Raw genomic sequence first — 16,775 nt, 5'->3', positions numbered from 1 at the left:
CTCTCTCTCTCTCTCTCTCTCTCTCTCTCTCTCTCTCTCTCTCTCTCGTACCCAATTCATGTCAGTCCATGTTATCATAAGTGATTTTATTCTCAACCACAACGAATAGTTGAGGGTTCCTGTATTATTTTCGTTATCAATGTGTTCTAAATTATGCCTCAGTGATGTTGGTGTGACTCTCTTGCTTATTATTGGGTGTGTGTGTGTGTGTGTGTGTGTGTGTGTGTGCGCGCGTGTGTGTTCACTCTGTGTTTGACCCTTGCATTTCAAGGGCTGTTTCAAAGTTATTTTTCTTTCCTTCTGCAGGGGGATCAAGGCGACCAGGGACCACGGGTATGCGGTTTACTCTGACTTCTTGTGATTAGATGAATGTGACTGTGTGTGTGTGTCTCCCCCAGCAGAATTGTGGGCATGTGAGATGCATGAAATTCCTAGGATAGTGTTCTTCCCATCTGGCCAAATACAACAAGCATTTCAGCACCGCTCATTTCTACATCAAGAATGGGCTGGAACACGTGCAAGATACCCCCGGGGTGATGTACTTCTTGAGACACAAAGACATTCTCTTTACCTCTTGTTTTTTGAAATTGAACAGGAGTACACACTTTTGCCCATCAGCAGAAGATATCTGCTCAATATCAGCTATAATCAAAAGCCAACTAGCTCCCTCTCGATAATTGCTCATGATTCACTTCAATCCTCAGCAAGACACGGTGTATTCAGAGCTTTAATCATTTCCAGCTCTGTAGCTTGACATTTCTATAAAAGTGCAGCTTCTAAATGATGATGATGTGAGTGCTTTTCCGTGCTTGAATGACTCTGAAATGAGTTACTCCCATCTCCAACTAGCAGCAAGCGCGCCCTTATTTATCTCAAATAATGTTTTAAAAATGAGGCCTCTTTGAAAAGCAGACTGCAACTGCACAGGTTTGTTTAAAGTAGATTGCATTAACTGGGGTTCACATGTGCATAAAGCACACTTTTCATGTTCTCTGTATCTGCTGTCATCATCAAGAGTCGGTCACTTTAAATGCCTGTAATTGATTTCCATAAGGGGACAAGAGAACATAACAAAACAGAGGTTTGTCTTGTCATCAGAACACCAGCCATCTCCAAAGTGGATCTGATCCAAATTCTGTGTTGGCGCCCAACCAGACGTTAGTAGTTTGCCAATTATCTTTGTCAGCTCACCTCCAGGCCAGTTCTGCGCGCCAAAGCACCACAATTCTTATGATTTGGAAGTCAATACCAATGACCTTCTCTGCGAAATTCGATTAGAGGTCCCAAAGCGATACATCTGGGGCACTCCTCAAATGACAGCCAAGTTCGCAGAGATCTCTGAGTGGTTTCACACTTTAATACAATCTACAAGTACACTTCCAGCTTTGTGATCTCCTTAGTTCGTTTTGAATGATATGAAAAGTATTGGATAATCATGACAGTTGCAAAGACTGAACCATTGCAACCGGGCACAAAGGAAATGTCTTTGTGAACTATCGCCGCTTGGATAGAATTTCTTGGGTTTTGGTCATAATTTGTACCCTTTTAACCTAGGAAATGGAGTCATCTGTCTCTATCAGTGAAGTGATTTACAATTTTGAAACAGCAGTGTGGCTGACAGAGTTGTAACAGGGACCAGCCAGGCCCTATTTGTCTTGTAGAGTAAATACATAAACTGTCCACTTCAAGAAAGCATTTCGCTAACTTCCAATTACAGCAAAATTGTCCCCTAACAGGTACAAATTAACACACAGTCAGTCACATATGAAGGACTACAGGGGCATGAAAGCAGTCTAGGTCACCAGCAAATTACATTACCTCCCCAGAATGGGATATTGACTTCACACATTAGATTAGTAGGTAAATGTAATGGAACAGTATTAGAGAGATTTGCTTAATACATGAAGGCGTAACAGGACAAATGCTGCCTGACCTTGACTCTATCTTGCTGGAAATTAAACTAATTTCATGCCCAGTATTGCTGTGTGCAGAGAGGCTATTAAACCCATATGGGGGGGACATGTAAACAATAGGGCATGTCATGAATATGTCCCCTACACACCACAGTTTGCCAGATTACATTACATCTAACAAATTTAAAGTTAGAATCGTTCAAAGGACAGACTATTTGTATTTGCTTGCTTATACAATATGTGTTTGTGTTTGACCAAAGACAGTGTGAGAATCGGCACATGGTCTCACAGTCGCATACTTCCTCTGCTGTTCCCCACATGTCAGGGTCAGACATTTGTCGGCCCTTAAAAGTCAAAGGCCACATCCAAGCACCAAAGGTTAAAACAAGCAACAAATAATAAACTGGCCAGTTTTGACAAACAAATGCGTGGCCACCGCCAGGAGCTCCACTGGTGGGATATATTTAACAGGAGTTACTGGCTCTGTGCGTCACCAAGAAAAGGTGTGTGTGGTCTTTTTGTGAGGGATGGCACAAGCTACAGGTGTCAGGCAAAGGTTGGTTAATTCCTGGGTCAGCTAGAGGAAACATTCCTCTGAGTAGTTTGTCCAGGACTTTACTCTTCACATTATGGGATTTGACCAATTTTCAATGTTCTCCCAAAATAAAGAGACTGTGATTATGTAATTTCCAGGATTTTACTTTTCAGACGTGAACAAGAAGTGTTTTACAGTCAGACTGTTTGCACATGAAATAGGAGGACTTAAAATTAATTTCACTTGAGACATATTTTTGATGAACCACATTGATGCCAAATCTGAGGTTTTAAAATGAATGTATCGATCCTCTCCTAAATGTATTAAAGCCATCTGTGCACAGAACTGGTAATCCACTCCACATATAGCTATTCAGAAAATGCCTCAGCCTGCATTTGGTTGGGATGTTTTGTGTGTTTGGTGTGGTCGTGGAGATGCTGGTTCTGGCCAGCGTCCTATGACGGCTATTGCTGATTGTCCTCATATCTGGCTTTTTGTTTACTACAGTTGAAGTCATCTTGCTGCAGGCAAATACTTAGCAATAGAGCTCCTCGCCAAATAACCAACATCCGCTTTTGAGGAGAGAAGCAAAACAATGCAATCTGTGAATGGTTAGGATTCTCTGTAAACCGCCGTGTCATTATCATTCACACACAGAGACATCAGTGCAGAGGCAATGCGGTAACACACCTAGTCCAGCCTTTCTCCGCTTTACTCTAATCTTCTGCACAGAAAGATCAAACCATGTTTTTTTGGTCAGATAATTACATATTTATTTTTTACACATTTCAAACACACATTAGTCAGTGGGGTTGCTTCTCTTCAGTGTCTGCCCAGGCTTATGTATTGAAGTCATTGCAAAAGCCAAAAAGATACAACCCAGAGGGCATTCATGTGTGCACATGCACCACACTACATTTTCCTATCTAAACTCTTTGTATAGTCTGTTTCCCCCTGACCATAATCCAGTTTGTGTTTTCCTTCTTTGTGCTCAAGATATTTGAGGCTGTAAATAACTTGGGAAATATTTGCGCTTCAATCCCAGTTCCACACAGCATGGCTATTGTCTCCAGTGTGAGCGTATTGCTCTGCTCTGCTCTGCTGCAGGGCTGAATTAAATCTGCCTGCCTTGAAAGCCATATTCTTAATGAGCCATGCTTTTTGAATTAGCTTTGGAAAACCAGAGGGATGGCACCAAAGTCATGTTTGGATAGGCCAGATTTTATCTTAAACTTGAATATGGAGGGTGATTGGGCTCTTACAGGGCATGTTTATACTGGTGTGCCAGTCTTTGAGGAACACAGTTCATTCGGGTTGGTTATTTATGGTGAAGCAAAAGCTGCAGTCTCAAGATAAACAAGAGAATATGCAATCACTGTACAACCATTGCAGTACAATCTTTACATGTTTTTCTATAGACTTAGCATTAAAGGTTAAAACATCTACATTTAAGTGTTCCTCGTCATGCTTTCCCTTTTTGCACAGCAATTTATGAATCAATAAGGCTTCTGTTGTGTTTTTAGTTTTGGAAAGGCTGAAAAAAAAAAAGACAACATCCAAACTGCAGTGTCACTCTAATTACAGCCCCATGAACACAACCTCAGCTTGTTGAAAAACCCTAAGCTGGACAGCTCTTCTGTGCCTACTTATGCATGCTAGGCTTTGACTTGACAAGTGCCGTTTGTGGAAGGTGTTTTGCAAACTGTCAATTCATGCATCAATGGACATTAATACTGCAACATGCCTGTAAAAGACGTGTCACTATCAAAGACCAGCTTGCACGGCAGTGCAATGAAATAAAAATCAATATGTCTTAAGTATGGACAATTAAAGAACGATTTATGACGGTCAATAAAACTAAACAAAGTGAATTTATTTGAGTATAACATTCTAAACCATGTTTGGCTGAAAATATGTCAGTGTTTCTGGATTCAGATTTAAAGTTAGCATCCAGCTATACACCCTTGTCTCCTCTTAACAAGAAAAAGGCCTGATACTTTCGTCTTTTATTCAGTTTTCATGAGTGGATCACATCCGTCATGTCTGTTGTTGACCAGGGAATTGGAAACGATTTGATTGAATTGCCAGTGAACATCTCAATCCCTTGATGTTCCCCAGAAATTCTGCAAACAATACAGCTCCTCAATTTACCAGCATGATATAGTTCAAAGTCTGTTATGAGATAATCCTCTGGTTCTGTCTATATATTTGGAAGAAAACTACAGGAAGCGGTTACTTTAGCAATGACAATGTAGCGTGCATTCTACACCGCCTGAACTTGTTTAAATGGTGAATGTTGAAAATATAATGTTGGTCTGAAATGTCAGGTCCTCAAAACAAATAGTTTGACAGTTGAATTTGATGTTAGCCAGTTTCAAGTAAGACCCTTGAATACATGTTAAAGTATTTCACATATACTGCTCGTGTACAAATTTGTGAGAATATTTAGAAGTAGGATGCATCTTCTTCCTGCTTTAACTGTTTTTGTTCACCCAGTGTTTGAATGTCATGCGTGTGTTGTGCCATGTTCTGCTGTTTGTCCCTTTAGGGATTGCCTGGTCTCCATACGCTGGCTGCTTTGCACAGCAATCAGATCCTGACTGTCAAGGTTTGTCGGTGGTGGTGCGGCTCAGCTGCTCAGTCCGACCCCTCTGCAGCACACACTGGGAGTAAATAAATCTCTGTCGGCTGCTTTGTCTCAAAGCCTGACGATGGACTAGGCAAAGGAAAAACCCCATCTAATTAATCACAGCCAGTCAATCATTATCCTCTTCCCCCACTGCCGCTACCAGTCAGTCACTCAAGATCTCTGTTCCATGCCTAATGCCAGGTTCCCCGTTTAAAGCAAAGGTGGCCTTTTACAACCAAGAAATATGTAGCTGACTGGAGCAAGACGATGTGGTCTGGCTCGTGTCCATTGATGCGAAAATAAATGGAAGGAACTCCAAGAGGAATACTCGATGATGAACCAAAGTGGCAAAATGTTTTTTTAAAGCTCATGCCCCTGGTTCGCCACAAATCCTTCAATCCACCAGTTTGGCATTCGGGATTTGGGATTCTTTCAGCGATGGATGAAGCCACTTAATACCAATGGACACGAGCAGAATAATGCATGCATTGAAAGCAATAAGGTTGGAAATCAACCTCAACTCAGAAGGTCGACCACGCTGGTTTCAGTGTGTGCAGCTCCCAGGGTCTGACTTAGCAGCAGGCGCAATGAGGATGATGACAGCGCTTTCACAGAGGAGGAGAAATTCCCATTTCTCCGGGGTCTGCGAGCCCACTGTGGCGCCCTCACACCCCTGAGGTGGTAATTATGGGTCCTGGCTCCAAGAAAAGAAGCCCAGACTTCCGAAGCAAACCACCTCCATGCTGGAAAAGTGTGGATTTCTCCCCCCATTTGTAAAGGCGCTGTACCGGGGTTCATGAACACAAGCCTTTCTAACCAAATGTGTTTCTTTTTGCATTTGCCTTCCTCCTCCTCCTTCTCCTTCTGGGACCTCATCCTTCTTCAACCTTATCTCACCTCTGACCTACGACTTCTTGACCTCACACACCTGCTCAGATGGTCTTCCCTAAGATCAGTCATGGCTTTCTTTCTGCTGACCAGCAGCTCATAAAGCGACGGCTCATTAAGGTAGTGGCTGTGTCCTCTTCTCCTCTCTCTGTCGTGCCAAGTCTCACCCAATCACTTCTCTCTGGACATTCTTCAGTTTGCATGCGGACCTTCAGAAAGACCTGTCATAAGTACTCTGTCCTTCTATTATTGTTAAAGCTAAATATGGAAATCTCTTTTTAGAAAACAAGGTTTCATTAAGGTAAAATGAATTACTATCCTGGCACTACTTTCAGCACTTTCCTTACAAGTTGGATTGTTGAATGTTTTCTTAGAGTTTTTAATAATCCAGTAGAATAAAGGGCCACATATTTTCAGTGTATTTTCACCCTGATTATTGGTGCCTAATGTATAACTCCTATTCAACTCATTAAGTCCATTTAGGAATGCATAGATTTTAGGGGATTACTCTTCCAGCTGTAAATCCAATTCAGCTCCATCTTGTCTGCTAGTTTTATCCATAAGATCCAAAATGCTAATTCTCCTCCATGTTATGAATGGAGGGAGCCCATAGCCACCCACGAGATAATTCCACTACTCTCTCTTCATTATCATTTAACTGCAGTGGCTCCGGTCTCGGTGGATCCAACAATATCACAGAATACTGATGCTTAAATGTGCTTTTTTGCCGCACAGGGAGATCAAGGGCAAGCTGGACCACCTGGGCCACCTGGGCCACCCGGACCTCCTGGGCCGAGGGGGCCTCCAGGGGACACTGGGAAAGATGGACCCAGAGGTGTACCCGGTTTGGCAGTGAGTATTGATTTCTACCTGAGATCTGAGGAAGTCTGGATAAACTGAACAAAGATTTGCAGCCAGTGTATTATTAAAATGGCATTGGACCAGTACAAATTGTGGGGATTTTCTCTCTAAAACGTACTGCATTGTTTCCATTAAGAGTAAAACAAGTTCAGCTCTTTATGTACTCTTATTCAATTTGACTGTAACCCAGTGCTGGGAGGGTTTATCCCCATGAAAAGCTTTCTAATGAAGACTAGACAAACTGCATTGCAGTTCATTGCCCTGATGTGTTTAGCTAAACATGAATATGCTCCCAAGAGAGTGTATGGATTTACGTTTATTTGATTGTTTTTCATTATAACGTAACATTTTCCATGTCTTTAAGCCTGTCACTGGCATCCCATTCATTGATGTGATCTCTGCCTGTGAGAGAAAGAAGAAACAGAAAAGGCCTGTCAATTATGTTCAGCCATAAAACCTTCTGAGGGCTCCAGCTGATCTTTATTGTCTTGGCTGAGTTCACAGTGGGAGTGCAAACATATTTAGTGTTGTTTATCTGATTCTTTCCAAGTTTTTGATGATGATTGTTTTCAGTTCTTCCAGTTGCAGTTGCAATAGTTGTTTAAAATTCTCTTGCCGGAGTGCTTCTCCCGTGATTTATTTCTCCTACCGCAAATGCCATAGAAGGAGGGTAGCAAAAATTGCTCTGTAAACGTCACAAAGAGGAAAAAAATAGAATAATGTTCAAGCGTAACTAGAACACGGTGGTTGGACAGAGACAGTGAAGACTACAGGTGCCACAGCATGATGAAATGCCTCATAGCCAACTCGGTATATGAGCAGAGCAATGCTGAGCTCTACTTGGCAACCTGGCCCCGTTGCACCATAGCGGCTGTTAAAACACGAAAAGAAACGGGGAACTCAACTATATTGTGGAAAATGCAGTATTTATTTCACCGTAATATATGTCTTGTTTAACTCAGAATGCTGTTTATGATCTTTTTTAAAACGCCATGCGTGTTCTCAACTTCTCAGAGAAGACTTGGCCCACTGCTCCTCCATTAACTGGCTGTTTTGTGTTTGTATAGGGTGATCCAGGGCTGTCTGGAGAAACAGGAATCATGGTAAGCACAAGCTTCTTTCCTTTTGTGTTATTTTTATGCTTCAGCTTGTGTCCGGATGAAACAAATGAGATATGTGTATGTGTTAATTAGAACGCTTTAGAGGTGCTGGTAGGCAGATTGTGTTACTTTTGGAGAGGGTCAGGCTCACTGTTTCCCTCTGTTTCCAGTCTTTATGCTAAGCTAACAGCCTATTGGAGGTAGCTTCATTTTAACCATGCAGACATGAGAATGGTATCAGTCTTCTCAACTTGTTTTCCTTCTTTTTCATCATGACTATCCTCAACTTTGTACAACATTGAATTCAAAAAGAATCCAGCGGTACCAACACTTTCCAAAATGGCTCATGTCATGTGGAGGCAGGTTGCTTTGATTAATAAGTTGATCAATAATTCTTTGACTTTTTCATTTAAACCTCTTTTTTTTTTAATTTGCTAACAAATCAACTGTGATGTTATCAAAAATCCGAGATATTCTTAAGGTTTTTGGGTAATATGGTGAATATCAATGCCACATTTTATGATACCCTGCAAAAGCGTTTGTTTTCTCCGAGAAGAACTCCTTATACAGTAGGGACAAGCTGTTCCAGTTAACAGCAACTGGATACCACTTGTGGTGTTCAGCAAATAAAGCGTTTGATTAAAGTTTCCTCATAAAAGCTACATCGAATAGGTCAAGCCAAATTCCTGAGAAAACAAAGACGGAAAATGTGACATGAGAAAAGTCTTGGAGATGTCAGTTTTCACGACTGTAAGTAAAGCTGACAGAGGAGGTGTTGTCAAGCGCTTTCATCTCTGATTCCATCTCTGACCCTTTCCATGGTGTGGAAAAAGTTGGTGGATTGGAAATAAATGGACAGAGAAAATGAAGGATGGTGAGTTTTAAGTGGCTAGAGAGACGCATTAACTAGAGAGTGAGAGGAGTTTAAAGCTGGAAATGCTAATCATTCTTCACTCTTTTCCCTCTTTCTGCTTTTATGTCGCTGCAGTTTTCAGCTTTTGTTGGCTTTAATTATACATTTTTACCCATTATCCTCCCTTGTGCTCATCGCTGTGTAAGCAGCGTGTTTATTTAGTGTCATGAATGTTCAATTTGCAGCAGATTTCTCAGTAGTCCCAGGTGTGCAACCATGAGTCTCCGGTGCTTATACAACCTCTCACGACAGCAGCTGGAGTATTCCTCCAAAAAATGAATGCTGAATCCCTCGCGCAGAGCTTTGAATAAAGAATATGCGCCGCTCTCTGTATTTTTTAAAATAAGGCGTACTATTTCAGGAGTATACAGCATGACACTAATGTACTTTTAACGAGGAGTAATGCCATCATTTAGGAATCATTCCCCCCGTAAAGCAACGTGAGATGAGCGCGTCTCAGAGGTTGTCGAGAGATGTGATGTGACATGGCCGCTCAAACACGCTGGAGTTTCCTAGCTTCTGTTTCCAGCCAGCGGCAGTTTGTCTTGCTATGATAAGATAATGGACTAGAGAGAGACGTTTCTGTAAATGATAGTTTGGGTTGTTAAACCTCTGGAGAGGGAATAAAAAGAAATTCTCCATCCAGAAACGAAACTCTAGTCCACACCCTTGATCGGCCTTTGGAAATCAATATGAATTAGATGTGCATAAGCAACGAGACCGATAGGCTCCAGTTTGTACAGCAAGCTTAAAGGATAATCTTTGATCGGCCCTTTTAGATCTGCACAAGTCAACTGGAGGTAGGGATTTTGAGGTTGGTCCTTCACCAACTTTTGCTTCTTTTATGGTGCTCTAGGAGCTAGTGCCCACTTGACACAGCTCAGCGTTTTTGATGTATATGCTATTGTTAAAGAGGCAAAAGTAGATTCCAGAGTTTTCCAGCAGCCTTCCAGGACATATGGTGCTGGTTAGAAGGATTAAGCCCTTGTGAAGCAACAAGGAGGAGGGGGGGGGAGGTGGGAGGAAGAAAAAGGAAATATTTTCAGGACTCAATTCAAAACCATCAGTGCCATAAGGTCTCTCTGGGGTAAATTAAGGGGGTCTTCATCTCTCTAAAGGTGGCTTGAAGCCTCGCACACAGTTTTTATTTGGGACTTGATTTTGCTTCAAAAAGACAAAATAAAAAAAACAGTTGTGTATTGTATGTGGTGTCAGTGGGGAAAAAAACTCCCCTATCTGCATTTTGGTGTTATTTTTCAATTTTGCTGCTCCTCTTGCGTCCTTTTCATTCCATAACCACCCAACATGCGCCAGTGACTCACATGATTTGTTTAAAAGCACAATGGCATGCATGTAGGGATTTAATTGACTTAATATGCCTGTATAATGAAGGCATAAACAACCTAGCTATATTTGTCATTTATCTACATATTTTTCAACCAAAACCTCCCTTTCATTCTCTCGTCAGTTTTTCCAAGTTGATTTCTTTTGTTTTTCTCTGTTGTATCTTTGGTCTTTGGACTGTTGGTAAGACTTTAAGATAGAGCAAACGATTTATCTAGAGTGCCAAGTATGTGACTCTAGTGGAAAATACTCAATCCCAATGATATTGAATATATAGTCAAATAAGTATTTAGTCTAAAATATATCAGAATCGGCTTTAAAAAACTAAAACAAAAAATGTTATTAATCAGAGCCCTAGATGGATTACCAAGGAAAATACCACAGAGACCTTAATGGCAACTGCAACCCATAAAGGTTAGCATAATACAGTTGTCAACACTGTCATTTTATTTAAAATAGACACCCACTCTACTGGAAACTGGAATCCAATGAGAGACAAGGGGATACAATGTATTTCAGAGCTGCTTCTTGGTCAACATTGCGGTTGATTGGATGGTCTATATGTGCCATATTCTTGCTACATTACACCTTAGGATAACAATAAGGTTGTCAAAAAATATAAAGCTGAAAGTTCCTTAAGTTAATGTAATCAGCTGTGCTGTATTGCAAAGCCTTTTCAATAATCTGCTAAATTAAACAGAGGCTTTGAACAGAAAGCTCCAACATGAAGCTCTTCTGTGCTTTGATCAGCCGACATAGTTTCCCTGTGAACGCTAGCGAGAAATGCACACTCTGGTAGTTCTTCAAACTGCAGTCTGAGTGTGGGAAGGGACCTGCCAATTGCTTCATTGTTTGTCATTTCCGAGTCATGAATGAAAGCGGCGAACATTCAGTGCTTTGTATTTGTGCTCGGATGCTCGACTTCAATGGGCGTCCTGTTGATATTGCACATTTGCAGATTTTTTTTCTTTCATGCATTTTAAATGAGGCAGCTGAGGGTGCTGTATGCTGAGCATGTGCTATCATGAATACTTTTAGTTGAAAAAAAATTCTCCTTTTGAATGAAAATGTTTGGATTGTTCCCCAATTTTTATTTCCTCGGGCCCAAAGTTGAGAAAAAATGTGCCAGGACCAAGACTTCCTCAAGGGCCCTTGACTTTGTGAAAAATCTCCTTTTCAGCCAGTAGCTCCTGAGTGCTCTCAGATGTAGCCAAGCTAATTAGCGCTCAGGCGAGTGGCACATGCTCTCACATACCTAGTGGGTCATAAAGATGTTTACCAAACCCTACTGTGGACAGCCAACAAAGACTTTTAAAGGCAAGCGGGAGGAAAACCTTTTTCTTGGTCGGCTGGGATAATGAAAGTTGTTCATTGAGGTTTTTGTTATAAGTGCAGCTGGAATGCGCTTTAAATGAGCTGTAACTGTGTGGGCCATTTCTGTAAATGTGAGAACTCGAAATGGAAATTTAGAATGGGAAAGTTTAGAGCTTCAGTTACTTGGTGGTCGCCTTGTTTCACCAGCAAAAAACAAACAAGAGAACGAACAAACCGTTTATTCTCAGAAAGATTTGCCATTATTATGGTCCGTTTTGCTGAGCCAAAGCATCCGTTGGTGCTTTGGACACAAGGCATACATTGGCCACCACCAACCTTCAAGTCTTCTTCAAAAAAAATGTGCACTGACTTTAAAACGTTTCAACCGGAATGTGTCCTCGTTGGCTACTTTCAAATACAGGTATACAAACCTTTTACACTCATCAGTGGACCAAGTCTTAGGTTTTTGTCAATTATGCTGGAAAGCTGTTGTAGAGTGGTTGTGGGGTGTACGGTCTGCTTGGCCTTGGCTCAACTGAGAGTGATGAGCCAAATAACACCATTCGCCGTAGATCCTGAGCCGACCGGGAGGAAAATGTTGGCCACCATGAAGTGTCATCACAGCCAGGCGTAAAGGTGTTGATGAACTGCTGTGGGTACTGCAATAGTTCTGGGACTTCTGAAGCCAAAATGGAAGAACCTAACTTTCAGCTTGGTTTCTCATTTAGGTCATAAAGCAGTCCTGCAGACAGGTTCTAGTGGAGGAGGGTGGCGGTCCAACATGGCCTCCGGTTTTACTGGGGTAAACAGCAGGTTGAAAATAGAAACTGTCCTCCCAGACACATCTATCACCGAGTTATATCTCAGTTAGGGATGTGGCGCCTTTTTCTTTGCCCTGTTTAGCTTATTAGCTTTGTAAGGCTTTCCAACTATTGGCCTCTTTCGGTAATGAACCTCTCTGTGTGTTGGACTGTAGGCTTAGAATGTGGAACAGCCAAACAAGTTTTTACAGTTGCTAAAATGAATAAAGAAAGAGCTTGACATGAAAGATAAAACCGTAAAAGATTTTGTTATTCATGGTCTCATTAGAGATTCATGTTTCGGGTGAAGCTCAATGAAAAGAAGGCACGGGGTGATTTTCAGAGTAAAACAAGGGATCGATTGTGATTCGGTTCTGCCCGAAGGGTGTGTGCTCACTGTATGGAATCCGACCAGAAAGCCTTGCCAGTCTCTCTGCTGTGACCGTGTTGGCTGTGGAAATCATATTATTTCATCTGACATGGACTTTTTTTTGTCCTGTTTCTCCTCAACTCTCTCTCTCTCTCTTTGTCTCGCTTCTCATTTATAGGGACCTGAAGGGCCACAAGGGGAGAAGGTAAGTCCAGAGAATCATTTCTTGTTCCACTGACATTTTTAATTTTTATTTTTATTTAAATAAAATCAGATTATCTGACTAAGTTATTCACTGAATGACTTAAAAAAATACGTTTCACACTGAAAAGTTGAAATTCTAACGTAAACCAAGGGAGGATTTCTTTAGCAGTAGAATAATGTTTTGGATTTGATAGTAACTGTGCACAAGTTGCACAAATGGCTGTAAAAACACGTGCTGAATGTTGAATACGTTTACTTGGAGATTAGTGAGGCAGGGCCACAGTTGGGGCAAGTAAATGGACAAGAGGAGAGTTAAGGCTTGAACAACACTAGGAGGGAGACAGAGAACAGAGAACCTGGAGCTAAGCGCTGCAATACAGGCCCCGGTTCCCTGGTGGTGCTGATGTGGGGAACAGATGTAAGCCATATCCAGCCATCAGGTAGCTGCCAGTGTTTGTTCAGTGTAACCCAATCAGACACTTCCTGTCTGCGCTGTCATCTGTCAGCAAGGCCTCCCGTCGGCGTAGGAGGGGGTGTGTGGAGGGGTCAATGATGATACACCACCGTGTTAATGACTCATAAGCCAGGCCCAGAGGTTACTCAGTCAGATCTGCTGCTGGTGTAGTGCTGTGTTTAGCAGTTATTCAAGTTTCATCACCGTGCTGATTGATTTGGTGTCACAACATGATACAGAGTGTGAATCATATAGTTATACTTATAATATGAAAGTATTATCTGCTTTCACTCTGTAATGTGATCCATTCTCCTTCATCCCATGTTATAGTTTGATTATAAAGTATAACAAATGATAAAAGAAGACGTTATTTCATTACCTCAAGTCCATGCACCATTGTTTCACTCATCTCTGATACATGTATAAATGTGACCACGGTAACAGTAATTCATTTTTATTACGAAGAAGCACAAATAGCCAACATAAGCAAACCGCTATGCAAGAGAGTAGGAGTTCATTAAAACATGCTTGGTACAACCTCAGAGTCTCAATCATCTGCTTTAAGTAAGTTAAAGGAGCACATGCAAACACAAGAGCTACAGTATGTATAAAAAGTTCACTGACTTTGTCCTCTCTCACAGCAGAGCCACTCTTGCCCTCTCCCTGTGACATCCATAACATGGTGGATTTTAAAAATATGATGTGCAATATTTATTCTGGCAAGGTTTTTGTAAGATCAGCACACACTGAAGTGGGTATGGGAACAATAGACAGGTCTGCTTTTAATCCAACGTCTGTGTGTTCGTGTCGACGTTTGATGGTATCGTGGCATAGTTCAGTTTGTGACTATTCTTTGAGTAGCAAAAGTACATTGTCGTTCATATATTTTAATGTTTGATAACCATAACTTTGCAATGTCCACTTTCTTTGCAAGCAAAATACAGTGTGATTGTTGAATGAAATGAAACACCTTAACGCCTTTTGTGTGTTATTTCTCAGGGTTTCCTCGGGCCTCCGGGCAACCCAGGTGTTGATGGACTGAAGGTGAGGTCATTCATATAAAGAGATATGCAAATAATACAGTTGATGATTGTGGTACATATTGCTTTACTACTAGTTTAGACTAGTTTTGTTAATCTCCTTCAGTTGTCTTACTCAGATGGATATTTTTAGGGAAATTGAACAGCCCAACAAAGTTTTGCCTGAACATGGGAAAACGCTTCAGTCACAAAATAATACACATGCAAAAAAAAGTTAACTTTTATCCACACCTGAAAGTATTTTATGTTCAAAAGATTGACTTTAACATACTTAGAGTTTTTCATTAGCCCTTTTGGCCATGTGTTGCACTTTTCACATTAAAGACGTTCTGCCATGCATTCTGACAATTTCAAATCGCTATCCTATTTGGGAGAAATCCCCCCTTGGGCTGCATCCTCGAGTCTTAACCACAAAGTACGGCTGCCTCTGAATCTGCTCACACTCTCAGCTCATTTCTGCATTTCATTCTCAAACCGAATAAAGAAGACACATTGCAGGTGTTTTACAACAGGGGGGGGAAAAAGGCAAAGCATGTTTATTCCAGAACAAAAACGAGAGTGAATGGGGAGATGATTTAAGAGGTGCCATCTTCCTAATCTCAAGCATGCATTTATATGATATGAGCGGAGAGGCACGCATGGCTGTAATAGAAACCAGAGTGGAAGCCAATACTGACTATGGAGACAGCAAAAGCTGAAGGCATAATTCCATACTTGTGTCGGGAGTCTGGTTTGCCAGCATGAAATAGAACGCCAATGCTGTGCAATGCAGTTATAAAAGAGAATCTGTTATGGTATGTAACCGTCACTCATGCAGAAAGTTGAAGTCCAAAGCAAAAACGGCTGCTCCGCCAGCAGTGGCAGGTTGACTGGCAGACATCGTATTGATCTGACATAGATATCTACCAAAAGGGGATGATTACTAATGCAAACCTTATCAGCCCCAGGTTAGGAGGTTTTAATCAGACTCCATCATCATTATGGCAATATATCATCATCATTACGTCAATGACTTCCATATGTGGGCTGATAGATGATACATGATTCCAGTATTTATGATAAGTTTCACCACTAGTGTGTAGCTGAGGGGATACTCCCTATACACAGATCATACATAATGCTTCGTGAAAACAAAGCATTGTGGGAAAAAATGAAAACAACAAGGCACTGAGAAAGAAAAATAAGTGCAGTTTGTTACCAAAATGAAATGAAAGTGCGTTCAATAACCCAGTTTTCCCCACAATACGACCAGTATTGAGCAGCCCATTCACATGTATTTTGATTTAAATGACAGATTTTCCATTCTGGCTACAATAATCAGCGTCATCCTGTTAAAGTTGTCTCTGGTTTGATAATAGCTGCTATGTAAAAGGCTAATGATGTGGTAGGTTTACAAAGGTCACTAGGTTAATTGTTTTTGGCAACAGATGGACTGAGTTTCTCAGTGACATCCGCAGCAAACTGGCATGAATCAGATGGACTTGGCTTGTTCAGAACCAGACCAGAGATAATGAAGCTTTTAATCAGCCTGTTTATCTTCCCTACATTCTGATTTAGTTTGCGGCTTCTTTAGTTTATACTTTGGTACTTTTTTGGAGAATTTTATGGAATTTACTCAGCTGTAGCTGTACAGCACAATACAATGAAGTAAAAATACACTATCTATCCTATCTGCTGCTCTGTTATCAACTATCCTGCAAATGCATAACACCTGTCCAGTGACGACACAAGTTTAAGCTCTGTTAAGGTTAGAAATAATCTCTATATAACGAACAAAATGTGAAGTTTTTGTGTATCTCCTGACCTTAAATCAGAGTTCACACTGCTGAGACAGCACACTGAATACAGCCACTGTGTGTATGTTATGCTGTCCATAGGGGGATGTTGGCATCCCAGGATTGGACGGTGTCCCTGGAGCCAAGGTCTGGTGCACATTGTGTGTGCTCTTATTCTTGTAAATTCACGACGATCATTTCTCTTAAAAACTTTTTTTGGTTTTTGAAGTAAAAAATCTGTTTTTCATCACAATTAGAATTTTTTAATTACATTTTTATTTATTATTTAGAAAACATTCATATTCATTCAAGACATTTCATCTTTGTTAGATCATGTTAGATCAAGTTCACAGAAAATGGGTTTAGATTAATTGAAATTGTGGTGGGGGGGGGGGGGGTCTGTCTGGGGAAAAAGCAGCCATAACACAGGAGAATTTCCTTAATCTAACCCCAGATACTATCTGACCCTGACTGTCTACAGTAATTCCCCAAATAAACATAACTCCCCCCCCGAGCTTCTCTATGTTTAATACTGTGTTTAATACTGCTTTCTTTCCCAACAGGGTGAAATGGGAGAGCACGGTGAAAAGGTAAAGTGCTAATTCAGATCACCAACCATTATTGGTAGCATCAGT

The 16,775-nt window shown here is 41.1% G+C and overlaps 1 protein-coding gene across 7 annotated transcripts in view; it reads left to right on the top strand.

Annotated features, from left to right (window-relative positions):
• col25a1 (collagen type XXV alpha 1 chain) overlaps positions 1 to 16,775 on the top strand; it is a 142,150-nt gene that overhangs the window by 98,330 nt on the left and 27,045 nt on the right. For 6 of the 7 annotated variants that reach the window (XR_004212891.1, XR_004212892.1, XR_004212889.1 and 3 more), the window contains exons 6-13: positions 307 to 333; positions 6,014 to 6,085; positions 6,701 to 6,817; positions 7,894 to 7,929; positions 12,846 to 12,872; positions 14,325 to 14,369; positions 16,243 to 16,287; positions 16,704 to 16,730. Coding sequence is in view for 3 of the 7 variants with exons in the window: in XM_031850877.1 (XP_031706737.1) it covers positions 307 to 333; positions 6,014 to 6,085; positions 6,701 to 6,817; positions 7,894 to 7,929; positions 12,846 to 12,872; positions 14,325 to 14,369; positions 16,243 to 16,287; positions 16,704 to 16,730 (396 nt within the window). In the remaining 4 variants the exon portion in view is untranslated. Of the gene's footprint in view, positions 1 to 306; positions 334 to 4,996; positions 5,057 to 6,013; positions 6,086 to 6,700; positions 6,818 to 7,893; positions 7,930 to 12,845; positions 12,873 to 14,324; positions 14,370 to 16,242; positions 16,288 to 16,703; positions 16,731 to 16,775 lie in introns of all 7 variants that reach the window. The other variant, XR_004212890.1, reaches the window with a different exon arrangement.

This window comes from Anarrhichthys ocellatus, unplaced genomic scaffold (assembly GCF_004355925.1).
Source record: "Anarrhichthys ocellatus isolate YVR2014 unplaced genomic scaffold, GSC_Weel_1.0 scaffold11, whole genome shotgun sequence".
NCBI lineage: Eukaryota > Metazoa > Chordata > Actinopteri > Perciformes > Anarhichadidae > Anarrhichthys > Anarrhichthys ocellatus.
This window is presented reverse-complemented; position numbering and strand designations above follow the sequence as displayed.